Source organism: Vicia villosa, linkage group LG3, assembly GCF_029867415.1.
Source record: "Vicia villosa cultivar HV-30 ecotype Madison, WI linkage group LG3, Vvil1.0, whole genome shotgun sequence".
In the NCBI taxonomy this organism is placed as follows: Eukaryota; Viridiplantae; Streptophyta; class Magnoliopsida; order Fabales; family Fabaceae; genus Vicia; species Vicia villosa.
Window position 1 is genome coordinate 160266624 of NC_081182.1, and position 17264 is coordinate 160283887.

The following is a 17264-nucleotide window of genomic DNA, read 5'->3' on the forward strand; positions in this document are numbered from 1 at the left end:
ATATGGCATTGAAACATCTAAACGGTAAGTGTTTCATACAAAACAAATCAACACCAAGAATCACAATAGCTTCATATAAATGCAACATACAACACCAAATACATGTGGTTTTAATCCTAACCCTGCCTCCCGGTGTAAGGAGCACATACAGATGCATATGAATGTATGGCATGTTATCTAAGATGCTGAGATCGATTTGAATGACTTACCTGCTGGCAGCTTGCCGCAATACACAAAATCACGAGAAAACTTTACAAAGCGTGCCTCTGTTCTTGAGGGTGAAGACAATACTCAAAGATCTTCAATATTTTGAGAAATAAACTTAGAATCACCTTTAATCTTTCTAGAAGAACGAATCAAGGCTTGAATATAGGGAGATGACGTTAGTGTGGAGATGGAGGTGATGGATTTTGTTGAAGTTTTTGTGTGGTGGTAATGGAGAACTTTTCGTTATGGTTGTGGTGTATGGTTGTTAAATGCTACTGATGAAATTAAAGGTGGAGGAATGTGAAAGCTATGGAGGTTGACAAGGTTTGAAACGATTAGAGTTTGGTTGAGAGAGAGTGAAGAGAGAATGATGATTCTAAAATTGAAAAAAAAAAGTTATAATGCGTCCCCTTATTTTGAGAAGGGTTTTGTCTTTATGTAGTGTGAGCTCATGGAGTGTATGGTATGGAGAAAAAGTGAAGTGAAGTTGTTGTTGGAGATGAAGATATAGTGTCTAATGAAGCCTCAATTCCTCTATTTTAATCAGGAAATCTTTTTAAGAGCAACTCTTCTTCTTGTCACCTTTTTTAGATGTAACAATGAGATGAATGCATGTACTAAGTTGTGACCTAAATGGGATATGCAGATGAATGTGATATGAAATATCTTTTAGGTTAAAAATAGGTAGGCAAATTTTGGGGTGCAATAGTATGCTAACATTGTAAACTACCTTGTGAGTAGAGTTGTGCCTCCTAATTTTAATTCTCAACAAAGGAAGAGATTTTTTCACATGACGAAAAGTTATTTATGGGATGAGCCCTTCTTATACAAGAAGTGTGCTGATCAGTTACTAAGAAGATGTGTGGATAAACCAGAGGCATGACAGATCAGGTCTGCCTGTCATGAAGCACCATACGGAGGACATTTTTGAGGAGGCAGAACAACAACCAAAATTTTACAATCAGGTTATTTCTGGCCCTCTCTTTTTAAGGATGCTCGTGATTATGTTAAAAAATGTGATAGATGCCAAAAAGTAAGAAACATTTCTATGAGACAAGAGATGTCTCTTACAAACATTTTAGAAATTGAGATTTTTTATGTATGGGGCATTGACTTCATGGGACCGTTTCCTCCCTCATTTGGAAATTTGTACATACTGGTGGTTGTTGATTATGTGTCCAAATGGATAGAGGCAGTAGCAACTCCCAATAATGATGTTAGGGTGGTGACCAAATTTTTGGTAAAAAACATTATGTCAAGACATGGCACGCCCATAGTGATCATTAGTGATGGAGGAACTCATTTTTGCAATAAAATCTTTGAGAATTTAATGGCAAAATATGGGGTGAAACACAAAATTGCTACAACCTATCACCCCCAATGCAGTGGCCAAGCTAAAATCTCCAATGGGGAGATAAAAGGAATCTTAGAAAAAGTTGTGAATCCATCAAGAAAAGATTGGTCTAGGCATTTAGATGATGCCTTGTGGGCTTATAGAATTGCATATAAGACACCCATAAGCATGTCTCCTTATAGACTTGTCTATGAAAAGGCATGCCATCTACCTATTGAGTTGGAGCACAAGGCTTTTTGGGCAGCCAAAACCCTTAATTTTGATTTATCCAAGGCTAGCCAAGCTAGGTTTCTACAACTCAGTGAACTTGAGGAGCATAGGTTATTTTCCAATGAGAGTGCAGAATTATACAAAGAAAAGACAAAGAAGTGACACGACAGGAAGTGCCTAAATAGAGAATTGAGTGAAGGACAACTTGTTCTTTTGTTTAACTCTAGATTAAAGCTATTCCTTGGGAAGCTTAAGTCTAGATGGTCAGGCCCCTTCAAATTAATTAAAGTTTATCCTCATGGGGATGTAGATCTTTTAAATGAGAAAACATGTGAGTCTTTCAAAGTGAATGGTCAACGAGTAAAGATGTACCATGGTGATTCCTTGGACAATGAGAGGATCACCATTGATTTGATAGAGTTTACTTGATATGTCCTATAGTCAGGCTATAAGACTCTAAAATAGCGCTACTGGAAGGCAGCCTAGGTTAACTTTTGTCTGTTAGTTTTTATTTTTTTCAGATGATATGATAAGGGAAATAAAGTGATAAAGAGTCAGAAGCATGTGATGTCCTACCTTTCATACCTGAAGGGAAGTTACAAGAGAAAAGATAACATGTTGGAATTATGAGTCTTTGGAACTTAGCATGAGAAAGGAAAAGTGTTTGGAGCACATTATTCAGTAAGAAAGAGATAGAATCTTCACGCGTGCGTGGCTATGTTTAGTTGCCAGCGTGATGTCATATGGGACAAGGAAATTAATTGAGTTGCACGTTTTTGGAAGGTAATCATAACATGAAAAACATTCACCATGCCCTAGGCTATCATTTAGCCTCTATTGTTACAAAGATATTCAAGTCTCTCCCAAACTGACATGTTACCCATAACGTCTCCAACCTCTCCTATCCCCAAATCCCACTCTCCCACTCTTCTATAACTTCCGACTAACGCATCGTTTAAAACCCACCACTCTACTATTTTCCCAAAAATCACAAAACACTCTCTCTCATAACAATCTCTTCCAACTCACTACTTCCTTTCGGATATGCACATGCAAAATCTAGTAGTATTTTGAGTTTTTCGCCACAGACCCCTAAGAAGGTACGTGGGTGGAAAAAGAAATTCCGTAATCTAAAAGTACCCTTGTTGTTGATATTGCTAGAGTTGAAACACAACTAATCTTAATATTTCAAGGCTAAAATTTACTTTTTCAAAATTCGTATATATAACAATAGTGCAAATATTTAATGCACAAAGAATCAAACAATGTTAGAAGCCCAAAATAACCTAGCTGCTATGCTTCCACAAGGTAATAATACTTACAAAATAAATAACTCACACAAATGTTAATCATTCCCTCAGGAACAAAAACAGAAGAACAAAGCATTAGTTACTGGTCTAATATACTAACGCTTTATTCTGTGGTTCTTTTTCCTACTAGAGGGATCCAGAAGCATAGTCCAAAATGTAGCACGGACACGGACACTAACTGGCCGACACCGCTTCCATTTTACGTTAGGGAATGAGAAGAGTGTTTGGTTGCATATTTTGGTGTCCTTTGGAATGTATTTGATGATTGAAGTCCTTCCAATGTTGCAACAACATCTACCATAGGTGGTCTAAATTTAGGATCTGAGTTTAAACATTGTAATGCAAGTGCAGCTGCAGCTTGTGCTCCTTTCTTTGAGTACTGACCACCTAATCTTGTGTCCATGATTCTCAAAACTCTTCTGCTATCATTTAAGAAAGGCATTGCCCAATCCACCAGAGTTTCTTCAGAAAGTCCAGGTCTCGCGTCTTCTACAGCACACTTTCCTGTTAGTAACTCTAACAAAACAACACCGAAGCTGTATACATCACTCCTTGGTGTCAAATGACCTGTTTCATTGAAACCACCCAAATCGTGTTGAAACATAACTCTGTGTGTATGTACATGTCAACAACATTTGATAACTGAAGAAAAATACCTGTAGCAACATACTCTGGAGCAGCATAACCTTGAGTTCCAATAACTCTAGTTGAAACATGAGTATTATCTCCTGTAGGACCATCTCTTGCCAAACCGAAATCCGAAAGCTTTGCATTGAAATCCTACACATAAATTGGACTTGTCTCTCTATCAGAATATGGAAACTTAGAGGTAATTTTCTATAAAAGCAAACTTTAAATGTTACATACTGAATCAAGTAGGATATTGGACGCCTTTAAATCACGAAAGATAACATTTGCATTTAAGGAATGTAAGAATGCTAATCCTTTTGCAACACCAACAGAAATGTTGACACGCGTTAGCCACGCAATAGGTTGAACATTTTCTGCACAATCAATCAAAGAGAGAATTTTTTCTGTCATTCCTGGATCAAATTACAAATCAACAAGTTCTTGTAAGCAATAATGACTTACTTCTGAATAAATGATTTTCCAAACTTCCTTTTTGCATAAACTCATAAACTAGAAGCCTGTTTTTTCCTTGCAAGCAATAACCAATGAGTTTCACAAGATTTTCATGGTGAAGCTGCCCTAGATAATTAACTTCTGCCTGCCAATAGAAAGGAAAGGATGAGAAAATCAGTCAGCTTTCCTATATAATAAACAAATGTCGAGATACACACAAATACGTACCAGCCATTCCTTGTGACCTTGAAAGCTTTCTGGCTTGAGATTCTTAATGGCCACCACAATTCCACTCCCTGGTTTTGTTGGAATATACGTGTTTTCATCAATCCATCCCTTGAAGATACGCCCAAACCCTCCCTCTCCGATTAAATTCTCTCGCCGGAAATTCTTAGTAGCCTCCTTCAGATCAATCAAGCTGAATGACTTAAGCTTACTGGATATTGATGGATCAACATTTTGCTCCCTAGTTTGCAAAGAAGAATTTGAATACGGATTTGTCCTGCTTTGAGGCTTCTTACTTCCTACTTAGAACAACAATCATGAGATTAACTAACTAACTTTAAAAAATCAACTGATATTATTGAGATGACAAGAAACAAACCAGAAATATTTGAGGAAGAAACGTGAGCAACTGGTTTTGTACAAGAACTTCCCATGATGAATGAAGAACAAGAGGGTTGGTTTGATGAAGCTCAAAAAGAGATAAATTAAGGATTCAATTATGTTTTTATTTACAATAAAATGATGACTTTCAAGGTTGTGATTTTTGGCGTTACATGAAAATTGAAATAAACAATGTCTAGTTGCAAGCGGCGGTTCCACTCTCTTTCCTTGTTTTCAATATTCAACTATGCCTTCTATTTGACCCAAACATACAAGTTTTCATACTTTTCATTCCTACTTCCAGTAGGGTCGCACGCATGGAGTAACAATGAAAATAAATGTCACATTTAATTAATATATAAAATGGTTAAGTATGGTTTTGTCTCTATAAATATTTTTGACGTATTTTAGTTTTTGCAAAATTTTTACACAATCTAGTTTAATTTCAGCTATTTTTTAAAATTTTGAAAATTGTTTAATTTTCCTTAAATTTTTAAAATTTTGAATAATCTTTTTCATAGGTGTTTAAAATACTATAAAATATTTCCTTACTAAATTATATAATTTTTTAAAATGAGAAAAACTAAATATGAATTTTTTTAAATTTCAAAAGATAATGAAAAAGTAATGCAAATATCGATTTAGAAATTAAATTTTGAGTTTTTTTTTTCAAGGAACTTCTTATAATGTTCTAAACATGTATGTAAAATAATCATTCTAAAATACCCATCGGTTTAACAGTAGGGACTAAAACTACGTGCATAATAATTTTGTGGGGACCAAAACATGTCATTTTTTTAATATGGACCAAAAACAAAATTTTATAATTTTATAGGGATCAAAAACATATTTAACCCTTTATAAAATAATATTCAATATTTCATTTTTCTGAGAATATCTCATTACACCTTTGATTCCCTTATGCATCTGACAAAATTTCAAATATGCCTTCTGCTTTCGTAGATGCACATCCAGAAACACTTTTTTTTGTCAAAAGTTGAATTTTTCCATAGGCGCATCTACGGAGGTATTTTAAACTAGTGAACATTGGGGAAAATGACAATTTAATTCAGTTCAAGGAATACTCTGCAGGTACATCTGCGGAATAGCTTAGCGCCAGAATGTTCCGTAGATGCACCTTGTCATACCCAAATTTTCAACCCCCTAAGATTTCACATCATATATTTTCTCACATACATATATACATCATCAACTCAAAGCAGACACCTAGAGCAGTTGTTTGTTTACCAAGTCTTCATATTAGGGTTTTAGACCTCAATAAATTCAAGAAAAAGATCAATCATTGGCTGAAATGATCCTTAATGCATCACAAAGATCAAGATGACTCATTCATCCACATATAATCTCAAGTTTCATGGCATCAAGCCTCAAGTCATCAAGAACACCAAATTAGGATTTTGGGTTCATAGGGTCTATAGTTAAGATTTTCATTTGGAAAGGATCTCAAGCTTTAAGACATGATGCAAAGAGACCAAACATTCTCATGTACTCATTGTTTACCAGTGATTTCTGACAAACAACCTCTAGTCCTCCAAAGTGTTTAAACAATCTGGTTACTCGCAGGATCGACTAGATTGATCCTAGGACATAGTCAAATATTATTTCAGTGATTTGATTCATATTCAATAATCTTTCTAGTTTGTGAATATATACAACTTTCTAATGTAAATTGCAAAATAACTTTCGACTTTAAATATAACTTTGCATTGAACAAATAACATGAAATGTAAATATGATGTTCTTCACACATACATTGTTTCAGCAAAGACTATTTTCTCTCACGCTGGTACTTCGAGTATTTTTGTGAATTTTCTGTATATTGATTCGAACATATCAATATAAACAATAGCACTCCTATTTATACTATTTCGAACCTAACGGTCTCTACATAGATCTCTGCCACGTTCGATGTTTCGAACGTTTACTTCACTTCAGATGTTCCCACGCATCTGCTAGACAAAACCATTCCATTTGAATTTAAAATCTTCCCGCTTCAGCATTTCGACTATGACAGCGCTTCCGTCGAAGGATACTTGTAAAAGATTATAAAAATAATCATTGGTCGAATAACATCTCTTCCACAAAGAAAGACCCCTAAATAGCTCTACGAAAACCATTTCTTTATTGTAATCCAATACTTCAAAGCATTACAATTCCTTAGTCGAAATCTTCATCTAACAAATTTTCCTCAATAAATGGCTATTTCGAATTCATGCCGAGATAGGCATTTCTTATGATTTTAGATTTCGACTGAATACCTCTTACAGTCCTATAGTAATAATTGTCAATCAATCGTGGTTTGACTTCTCAAAACGTCTCATCGAGACGTGGGTGCAGTTATTGCCATCATAACTTCCCACTCCCGAGGAAACTAAACAGTAATTTTACAGCTGTCCTTTAAGACGGCTGGCATGTGACCCAATACTTCTGCCAAGTGTAACCTACTATCTCGCAGGCTAACTCTATAAAAACCCATCATTACTTTCTTCTTCTCTTTTCACGCAAACTTTATCTTCAACCTTCCTCTATTTCACAATCTCTGCAACCTCCTTTCCAGAAACCCTTTTTTCTCAAAAAAACCTAAAAAAATCACAATGCCTTCTGATAAGCAACAAAAGAAATCAAAGCAAACCAAAGACATTGGATCCTCAAAGAGTTCCGATCTTCATATCATTCTAACAAGCAAGATCGTGACTGCTGGGAATCGGGAGAACATTACACCCCCAAAGCTTACTAAAGAGCAAAGAATTATCATGGCTTCTTAGGTAATGCTTCCATCCCTTCTTTCTGACAGTATATTAGGGTTTTTAGGACCATTGGCCCTGGAAGGTCATTTGGAAAGATGTGTAGAATTTTTTCCATGTCATTTTGACACAAAACCCATAGTAAACAAAACCAACCATTCCAAGAAAAAAGATTCAACCCAGCAATCTGTTGATTCCACTAAGGAAACGAGAGAAGCTTTCCAATTGGACTACATTACGGACAACTTTAGACCATTTCGCTCTTGTCCATCTTTAGATAAATCATATTTATCTTGGTTAGATATAGTTGAGACACAAAAAGCTTCACTTTGGAAAGAATTAGGCATTTTCGACCTGATTCAAATGTCAAAACTAGGGTTTAGTTATTGTCAACCTTTGCTGTTATCTAGCTTGTACTATTGGGACAGTACATATAATACTTTCCACCTCCCATGTGGAATGATAACTCCCACACTCTTCGACATAGCTTCCATTTCTGGACTTCCCCCAACAGGAGAGACCTTTGACCCTTATCAGGATGGCAAAAACTTGATCGGATTTAACGTCAAAAATTCTTCTTCCAGTTCCTACATCATTCTATACCATACTTAAGAAGAAATTGTTTCTGATACATAACACATAGCATTCCTAGGTTTGTGGTTATCTAAGTTCGTCTTTTGTTATAAATCTTTGCAAGTTGCAAGGAGATTTCTGTCACTTGCTAACCAATTGCATGTTGGTCGAAAAATATGTCTAAGTGAACTTCTCTTAGCAAGTTTATATGAGAGTTTAGGGTCTGCAAGTGAGAAATTAAAGAATTATAAACCTGGCCTAACTTGCTCCTATCTGGACCTTATTGGCTCCTTCAATTGTGGCTCAATGCCACTTTCGAACCTTCTTTGTCAACACATGGACGAGTTGATGAAAATAGTCCAGATGTAAAAGATAGAAAAATCGAAGGTACCAGACTTCTCCAATTGACTCCTGCTGATAAGGATGTAGATTTGCAAGCTTCTCTTACCCAGTACACTTTGATGTTTTCGAAACTTCATACCTTCACTCCTTTGATGGCTCCATTTGCCAATCGAACTCATGGTCCTTCTTGGTTTACTGCTTCGTTCGAAGATGCTGTTAAAGAAAACAACGCCACGATTGAAAATATATGGCGCATTCTTGCTTCCTCAATTGCTGGTCTTCAGAATTCTGCAAGTAAAAAGCTATGTATGCTTGTTGGCTTATTAACCTAATCTCGTTTCCCGATAATTTGGGTTATGCCAACTTATCCTTGATTCTCTTTTCCGACGAAAACGTGATTTATGTGTTGCGAGCACTATTTGGGCGACTCGGGACATTGCAACACACCAAAAACGTCATGCAGATTTTGCTGACTTCCAATTGATAGCATACTGTCGCGGGTCAAAAAATGATCGCTACGAAATGGTAACAAACAGAGTCGCCACCAAATTTTATTTATTCCAATGGGAAAGGGAAAATATTGATAAAACCCTTGGGAAATGAAAACAATGGATAAGTTGGTTTTCACAACCAAATTTGGGTTCGGGAGTCGGTTAAGCAAGGGGAAGGTATTAGCACCCCCTACCTCCATCGTACTCGATGAGACCCATTTAGTTATTTCGCAATCAAGAGTTAGCTTAAGTCTACGTTTGTTTAATCAAGAGAAAGAACATGTTTTTTTGGTTTTATTATTGTGGAAAAAAAAAGAAAAGATTTTTTATTATTATGCTCGCCAAGACATTTGAGTCTTGTGCCTACATATCTTCAATGGAAGAATCAGAGCGATTGTAGTTCGAAATAAAAACTACGAGTTCGTTGATTGGTTTTATGAAGGATGTTTAATTTTTTGGTTCAAAGGATCAAAGGTATTCAAGAGGTGTTCACCCCTTGTCACTTAATCACTTTGATTTAATTAAGAAATAACTTTTAAGGTTTGGTTCAAAGGATCGAAGGTATTCAAGAGGTGTTCACCCCTTGTCACTTAATCACTTTGATTTAATTAATAAATAACTTTTAAAGTTTTGATTCAAAGGATCAAATGTATTCAAGAGGTGTTCACCCCTTGTCACTTAATCACTTTGATTTAATGTTTGATTCAAAGGATCGAAGGTATTCAAGAGGTGTTCACCCCTTGTCACTTAATCACTTTGATTTAATGTTTGATTCAAAGGATCGAAGTTATTCAAGAGGTGTTCACCCCTGGTCACTTAATCACTATGATTTAATGTTTAATTCATAGGATCGAAGGTATTCAAGAGGTGTTCACCCCTTGTCACTTAATCACTTTGATTTGATGTTTGATTCAAAGGATCGAAGGTATTCAAGAGGTGTTCACCCCTTGTCACTTAATCACTTTGATTTAATGTTTGATTCAAAGGATCGAAGGTATTCAAGAGGTGTTCACCCCTTGTCACTTAATCACTTTGATTTAATGTTTGATTCATAGGATCGAAGGTATTCAAGAGGTGTTCACCCCTTGTCACTTAATCACTTTGATTTAATGTTTGATTCAAAGGATCGAAGGTATTCAAGAGGTGTTCACCCCTTGTCACTTGATCTCTTTGATATAGTTAAGAAAAGAAGATTAAGAACTTGACGTTGGATCAAGTGTTTTAGGGTTTATGAAATGGGTCTAATCGCACTTGGGCGGAGAAGACAAACTTTGAAATGAGATTCGCACTTGGGCAAAGAAAAGCTTCGTGCTTGGACGAAGAATGAAATTGAGAATTTGAATTGATTTTAGGTTTTTTGTGAGAAGTTTTGAAATGAACTCGATGTTGGATCGAGTGTTTATTAAATGAAAATTGTTTTTAAAAAAAGGATTGATTCTAAGTAAAAAGACTTGTTTTTATTTATGTTTTTTTAATATATTTTGATAAAGGAAATTACTACTACAATTTTTAAAAATTATTAAAAGAAAGAAGAAATTATTATTTTAAAATTTTGATTAACTAACATGAGAGAAAAAAGGGTGTTAAAAAAACAATTTGTTGAAAAAAGAACTTGGGCTAGGGCTGAAAGCCCAATAGTTATGTTCAGGAGGCGCAGGGGGTGTGTTATTAGAAAAGAGGTGGTGATCCGAAGCTGGGCTGAAGACAAAGCCCAACTGGGTTTAAAGAAACCCTAATATCCCAAAGTAGTCAGCCACCCCAGGTTATGTGAAACAAATGCCAATTTACCATTCTGAAAATAAACTCTATTAAAAGAAAAATAAAAACAAAAACAACCAGACTCTCTCTTGATCGGTGAAACGAAACAACACCGGCAACGAAATCCATCAATCTCACTTCGTCGCTCTGTTCTCATTCTCGCGATTCTTTCTCATTCTCTCGGCTCTCTCTCATGTTCTAAAACAAACATCACAAACTCTCCGCGATTCCTCATAGCTCTTGATCTCGTGCTCTCTCGTTCTTTCGTGGAATCTCCCACTCGCTCTCTAATCGCGATCTCTCACGATCATGGCTCAACAACAATTCAAAAAAACATAAACCCGAAGCCTTAATTTCTCGTTATGATTCGATTACAGTTACATGGAAATCAGAAGCGGGAATAAAAAATAGGAGCAAGAACAAGAATTCCAGGTATACCTCTACGCTTTAACCGATTCTATCTCTTCTTTAATCTCTCTCGTCTCACTCGCTTTACTCTGCTCGAGTATTCTTCTTCTGAGCTTCTGTGTGTTGTTGTGTTTCTTTATTGAAGTGAGGTTCTGAGAAATTGGGTGTTATTGCTGAGTGTTCTGTGAGTTGAAGATATGCGGTGCGGATTGTTGTAAGTTTGAGTGAGTTTTTACGGTCAGTTTCGTGAGAGGTTCGTGAAAGGGTGGTCTGTGGTTCAGTTGAAAATGAATGAGTGATTCGTTGGTTTATTGCTCTGTCAGAGTAGTTGATTGTGATGCTGTGATCAGCGGCATTATGTTGGTGTGATGAAGAGGAAGGTCGTTACGTGATGATTTTTTGAAGGTAAGGTACGGTTGTAAGAGGTTTGTGTATGGTTTTGAGGTTGCTGCTGAATGGTTTTGAGTGAAGGGTTTAACAGAGGTTCCTTGCTATATTTTTTTGGCTCCCTGTTGATGAAGAAGTTAGGTCCTTTTATAAGTGAACTGGTGAGGAATTGGGGTAGTTTTTGGGGGGAAATTAAGATAGGTTTGAAGATTTTTTATGTACTGGTTTTTTTCACTTTTTGAAGCAGGTTTTGTTTTGGCTATTTGAGTGTAAGCTTTGGACTATTATGGTGGTTGGAGCAAGATGCAAAGCAAGAGGTAGCAGGGTGATAGTGCTGCAGAATGAAGATTTTTTTTTTCCTTTTTTTTCTCTATAACTTGCTAAGACAAACTATGTAACGCAATTTCTTACTTTATTATTATTAATAATATTGTAACACTAAAGCAATGGATAAGTATATATTTTTTTAACTTTAATAAAAACAAATTAATCAATACTTATTATAAAATAAAAATGCAAAATTAACTAAAAATTTAAATATTATTCACAATGCCAATTCAATTAATAATTACTTTAACTATTAAAGAAAATATTAATCTCAATAATAACAAATTTAACTATTAATTCAATTAACAAAAACAATGTCAAGAAAAATCAAACATAAAAGATGTAAAGTCGAAAATGTGACACACTCGAATGAGTGAAAATGTATGGGGCAAAAATTGGGGTATGACAGATGCCCCTATTTAATTATCTTTAGCCAGATAGAATGAATGACTTTGGTGTTCGTGATATCGGTGGCAGAAGGTAATTAAATAAAAAAAATGCCCGAATTTTGCCCCTTGATGCAATGAGATGCTATGAATGTGTGGATTCTCGCTGGGATACGAAAAACGGAAGTAAATCTCTGTGGGGATTGATAAAATCATTGTGTGAAGGAGTTCTAGTGGGAAGACTTGCTGGGGAAAGCAATGGTGCCAAGAAGTCATTTTCGATAAAATATCAACTAGTGAGTTGATTCCAAAAAGAAATTATCACCAGCCGGTGGACGGGTGAAAAGTAGACACGTCGTCTTCAACCAATGGATTGAGTTCGAACAAAAAGAAATAAGTCAACATCAATCGGGGAATTGACAGAGGTAGACAAATTATCCTTAACTAGTGGAATGGGTTTGAGATAAATAGGAAAAGCCATTATCAACCAGTGGATTGATGAAGGTAAGTCAGCTGGTGAACTGATTTCAAAAGACAAGATAGAACTAACATCAACCGGTGGATTGATGAAAGGTGACACGATGTCCTCAACCAGTGGATTGAGTTCGAACAATTAAGAAAGAAGAAATGCATCAACCAGTGGATTGATGGAAGTAAACAAAATGTCACCAACTATTGAGTTGACTTTAAAACAAAACATGACTAACATTAACAAGTGGACTAATGAAGGTGAAACAAATTTGTTATCAACTAGTGAGTTAACTCTATCAACCAGCGGATTGACAAAGAAAAACTGCTTTCAACCAGTGGGTTGCTTTGATCTAAGCGGAAAGTAAATGATCGACTATAACCAGCGAGTTAACAAGATGAACGATAAATTTCAACCAGTGGGTCGGCAAGGCAAATTATAAATTTCACCTAGTGGGCTGACAAAAGACTATCCTCAACTAGTGGGTTGATTCAAAATGACAAGCCAATGATTAATTTCAACCAATGGATCGACAAAACAAGTGATCTTCAATCAGTGGATTGACACGGAAAAGATAAACTTCAACCAGTGGGTTGACAAAACAAGTGATGTTCAATCAGTGGATTGAAACGAAAAATGATTAATTTCAACCAGCAGGTCGACAAAACAAATGATATTCAATCAGTGGATTGACACGAAAAAAGATAAATTTCAACCAGTGGGTTGACGAAACAAGTGATATTCAATCAGCGGATTGACACGAAAAAAGATAAATTTCAACCAATGGGTTGACGAAACAAGTGATATTCAATCAGTGGATTGAAACGAAAAATGATTAATTTCAACCAGTGGGTTGACAAAACAAGTGATGTTCAATCAGTGGATTGAAACGAAAAATGATTAATTTCAACCAGCGGGTCGACAAAACAAATGATATTCAATCAGTAGATTGACACGAAAAAAGATAAATTTCAACCAGTGGGTTGACGAAACAAGTGATATTCAATCAGTGGATTGACACGAAAAATGATTAATTTCAACCAGTGGGTTGACAAAACAAGTGATGTTCAATCAGTGGATTGACACAAAAAAGATAAACTTCAACCAATGGGTTGACAAAACAAGTGATCTTCAATCAGTGGATTAACACGGAAAAAGATAAACTTCAACCAGTGGGTTGACAAAACAAGTGATGTTCAATCAGTGGATTGACACGAAAAAGATAAACTTCAACCAGTGGGTTCGACCAATGGTGGACAGACTTCTATTATCGGAATATGTACACCACTAAAGAAATTGATGCTAGTCAAATGAAAGCTTTTTCATCTTTGCGGGACCAATCTTACAAAGGTAAAATTACACATTATGAAGAAATCCAAGCATTCCAACAGTACTTTGAAACTGTCTATAATCCTACCCAGATTCTTCGAACGGTTTGTGATGCAGCCCCTATTCTAAAAGAAAAGTTTGAAAAACAAATTTCTAAAAGAAAGACTCTCAAAGCTGTAAAACCCGAGTTCAGATATGACTTGGCCTTTGAGTTTGAACCACCCAAATTTCCAAGATTACCTAGTGTAGATTTTTCTTTATCATTTTCCCCCTTACCCAAATTGGTTTGTATGTGGGGATCTCTGTAAAGAGTTGACAAATGATCGACAAAAACCTGCTAAAAGAGTGGTTGCAACCAAACATACCTTAGACAGTTTCAAAGGCTTTCTTCACTTCGACTTCGATGCAGTGAGGATTACCTCTCCAGTGGGTCAAGGTGTGGAATGTTTGGATTTCTTGATTTTACAACCTTTCAACCTACTAATCTTTGACATATTGCATGTTTCAGCCAAATTATCGTCTTTTCAGCCATCGAAAGGAAAACGCCAAAAAAAGATAAACCTGCGGCGAAAACCGCTTGTAGCATGACCACTTCCTCAAGTCAAGGAGTTCCATTTGACGAAGTTGCTCCCAAAACAACGAAAAAATCAAAGGTATTTAATGATATGATCTTTTATTTCTTTCCCTTTTTTCTAAAGGCCTTTGTCTTTTTCTTTTTCAGGGTAGTGGCAAACCTCCTTTGACGCCAAGCAAAAGAAAAAACTCCAGTGGTGATGCCACTGCTGTCGAAGAACATGAGGAAAACGCTTCTTTTAAACCAAAAGAGAAGAAACAAAAGAAACATAAGGCAACCGTCTCTTCTTATCAAGATACGAACCTTGCCAATGTTCAACTCAAAATCGTTCCTCCCCTTCCCAAAAATCCTCAACTTCAACCTTCTAGCAATTTGATTCTGGAGCACATTGGGAGCAATGCTTATGAACCGGACACTCAACCGATAATAATTTCTCACTATCTTCCTCTTTCCGAAAAGATGAATCTCCTTTCTATTTTAATACTCTTCTTTTTAGGAAAAAACCATGATCCCCATTACTACCAATCAAGGTGATCCTTCAGATGATGGGAACCCAACCCCACCCTCAAGCAATGTTGCTCAAAAGAAAGGATCTTCGACTAGAGCACCACTACTTGAACCGATTGACGCTCAGCAAGAACACGATATTTCTTCTCCTATCGAAGACATGGGAAAGGATTTGGCACACACTGAAGAGGCAAACTTAGGAGGTGAAGATTCTGAAGAAACTCCTAGTAATCTTTCTCCTCATGTCAGTTTTCCTAGAGATTATGATGATAATCTATCCACTGGAGACGCTGAACAAACTTTTAACCAAAATGAATAAATGATTGAGGAAGGAACGGAGCCTGAAATGGGCAAGGATACTCTTGTCAAAACAGCTGCTGAAACCACCACACAACCCATCTTTGTTCAACCTACTGCAACCTAGAGTCCAACTTCACCACTTGCTGAAGAGAAAATGAGTGCTCCGAAGCAGAATGATCCTCTTAGATACGTCAAACTAATGATGGCTCAGAGAGAATCCTCTTCTGATAAAAGTATGTCTGGGGCTTCGACTCCTTCGGGCACTAGTGCATCTGAGGCATCTTATGACGATCTCTTGAAGCAAGTGAAAGAATCTGTTTTCGAAGTTGACCTCCTTGAGAAATTGAGGATAGAAGCGGGTGCTGGTTTTAACATTAAAAAGCTGATAGGCAAGATCAACATCACCACTTGCTCTGCTGATGTAGGTGAAGCCCTTATCGATATTCAAAATCTAATTGATCAAGTCCAGGAAGAGCGAAATAGAGAAGTGGACGCTAATGCACAAATCAAATCAATCGAATGCGCCTAATCTACTGAATTCGACAAAGCGCTTGTTGCCTTCGAAGTTTCTGAGAAAACGCTTGCTGCCCAACAATTAGCGCGAACTAGTTTCGATAATTATGCTTCTTCTATCAGGCTCTGGGAATCTCAAATCGAAGAGCTGAAGCAAAACATCTCTAAAGCAAAAATAGAGCAAGCTGCTATCCAAGGTTTGGACAGCACCGAAGCGGACAAGTTGGCGAAGCAGAGTGTCGAACATGTTGAAAAAGCTATTGCTATGAACACAGATGTTGCTCGCCCGAGGGAGATTCAAATAGCTTCCCAGTACAAGATAGACTTGGAGAAGATAAAATACCATCGAATGAAGGCCTATATTCCCTTTTAGTCTTTGGATTTTGTTGTTCCTTTTTTTCCTTTGAATTAACTTTGCTTGTAATTCACCTTAAGATAAAACTTGGATATTTGGTAACTCTGAATATTTCAATCTAATCATTACTTTAGCTGTAATGATTATCTCTATATTATGAATATTCGTAACGTTGGGCATTCCCTATGGTCATTAAGTTTCGATTAGACCTTTGAGTGCCCCAAGCGCGTAACCGTTAGCTAATTATGACTCACGTTTTCCCAAACTTCCCTTCAATTCTCAAGCGTGTCGGTTTTGTGATGATTTGGCTTCAACTTCCAAGGCACAACCGCGGTGGACTATACAACTCCCCCCTAGGGATTTAACACGTGGTCCATTACTATTGCTTTTGCGTAACCAACCCCAATGTGGGTTGCTCCTATATAAACCTTTCAATCCTTCTTATTTTCTTATTCAAAACACAAAGATAACTTCATTCTCTTTATCAAGAACAAACATTTTACTTTCCTCATCATGTCTTCCTCTAGCAAAGAAATCATTCCTCAAATCATCAAGGAAAGGATCCTATCTCCTATTGATTTTGAAGAACAAGGGATTGATCTTCCCCGTATGTTTGCAAAACAAAATATAGAGTATTACCTGACCATCTTGGATAGACCTATTTATCCATCTGTTCTTGCAAACTTCTAGAGAAACGCAACTGTCCACCGAGACCGGGAGGGCAATGAAACTATTCACTCCGCCATCTTTGGTTTCCCTATCACTATCACTACAAAAATCGTTTCAACAATGATTAAGTGTGAAGACGTTGGAGCTCCCATTATTGAACATGACAACATGTTTGTCTCTAATGTCCTGAAGGTGGTGTTTACTGATCCCAATAGGGCATTTACTGCCTTTATAGGTAGGATCTGGCACCAAGTTCTAGTTTTTAACTTTCTTCCTAGGATGGAAGATCAAGACAGAATAATGCTCGAAGACCCCATGTTCTTATTTACCTTTCTTCGCAT

The 17264-nt window shown here is 36.5% G+C and overlaps 1 protein-coding gene across 1 annotated transcript; it reads right to left on the reverse strand.

Moving 5' to 3' along the window:
* Positions 1–2971: 2971 nt before the first annotated feature.
* LOC131662547 (probable serine/threonine-protein kinase PBL2) lies at positions 2972–5018 on the reverse strand. Its single transcript, XM_058932365.1, has 6 exons — positions 4769–5018; positions 4393–4688; positions 4174–4309; positions 3949–4085; positions 3738–3861; positions 2972–3648 (listed from the first exon to the last, which is right to left on the reverse strand). The coding sequence occupies exons 1-6, from the start codon at positions 4821–4823 to the stop codon at positions 3281–3283; spliced, it is 1116 nt and encodes a 371-aa protein (XP_058788348.1). The 5' UTR covers positions 4824–5018; the 3' UTR covers positions 2972–3280.
* Positions 5019–17264: the final 12246 nt, after the last annotated feature.

Bases quoted from the DNA above. Each gene is read 5' to 3' on its own strand.
- LOC131662547 (XM_058932365.1), bottom strand. From the start codon at position 4,823: ATGGGAAGTTCTTGTACAAAACCAGTTGCTCACGTTTCTTCCTCAAAT. The intron at 4,689-4,768 runs GTTTGTTTCTTG...TGTTCTAAGTAG, and splicing joins TTCTTCCTCAAATATTTCTG to GAAGTAAGAAGCCTCAAAGC. The intron at 3,649-3,737 runs GTATTTTTCTTC...TCAATGAAACAG, and splicing joins TCCAGAGTATGTTGCTACAG to GTCATTTGACACCAAGGAGT.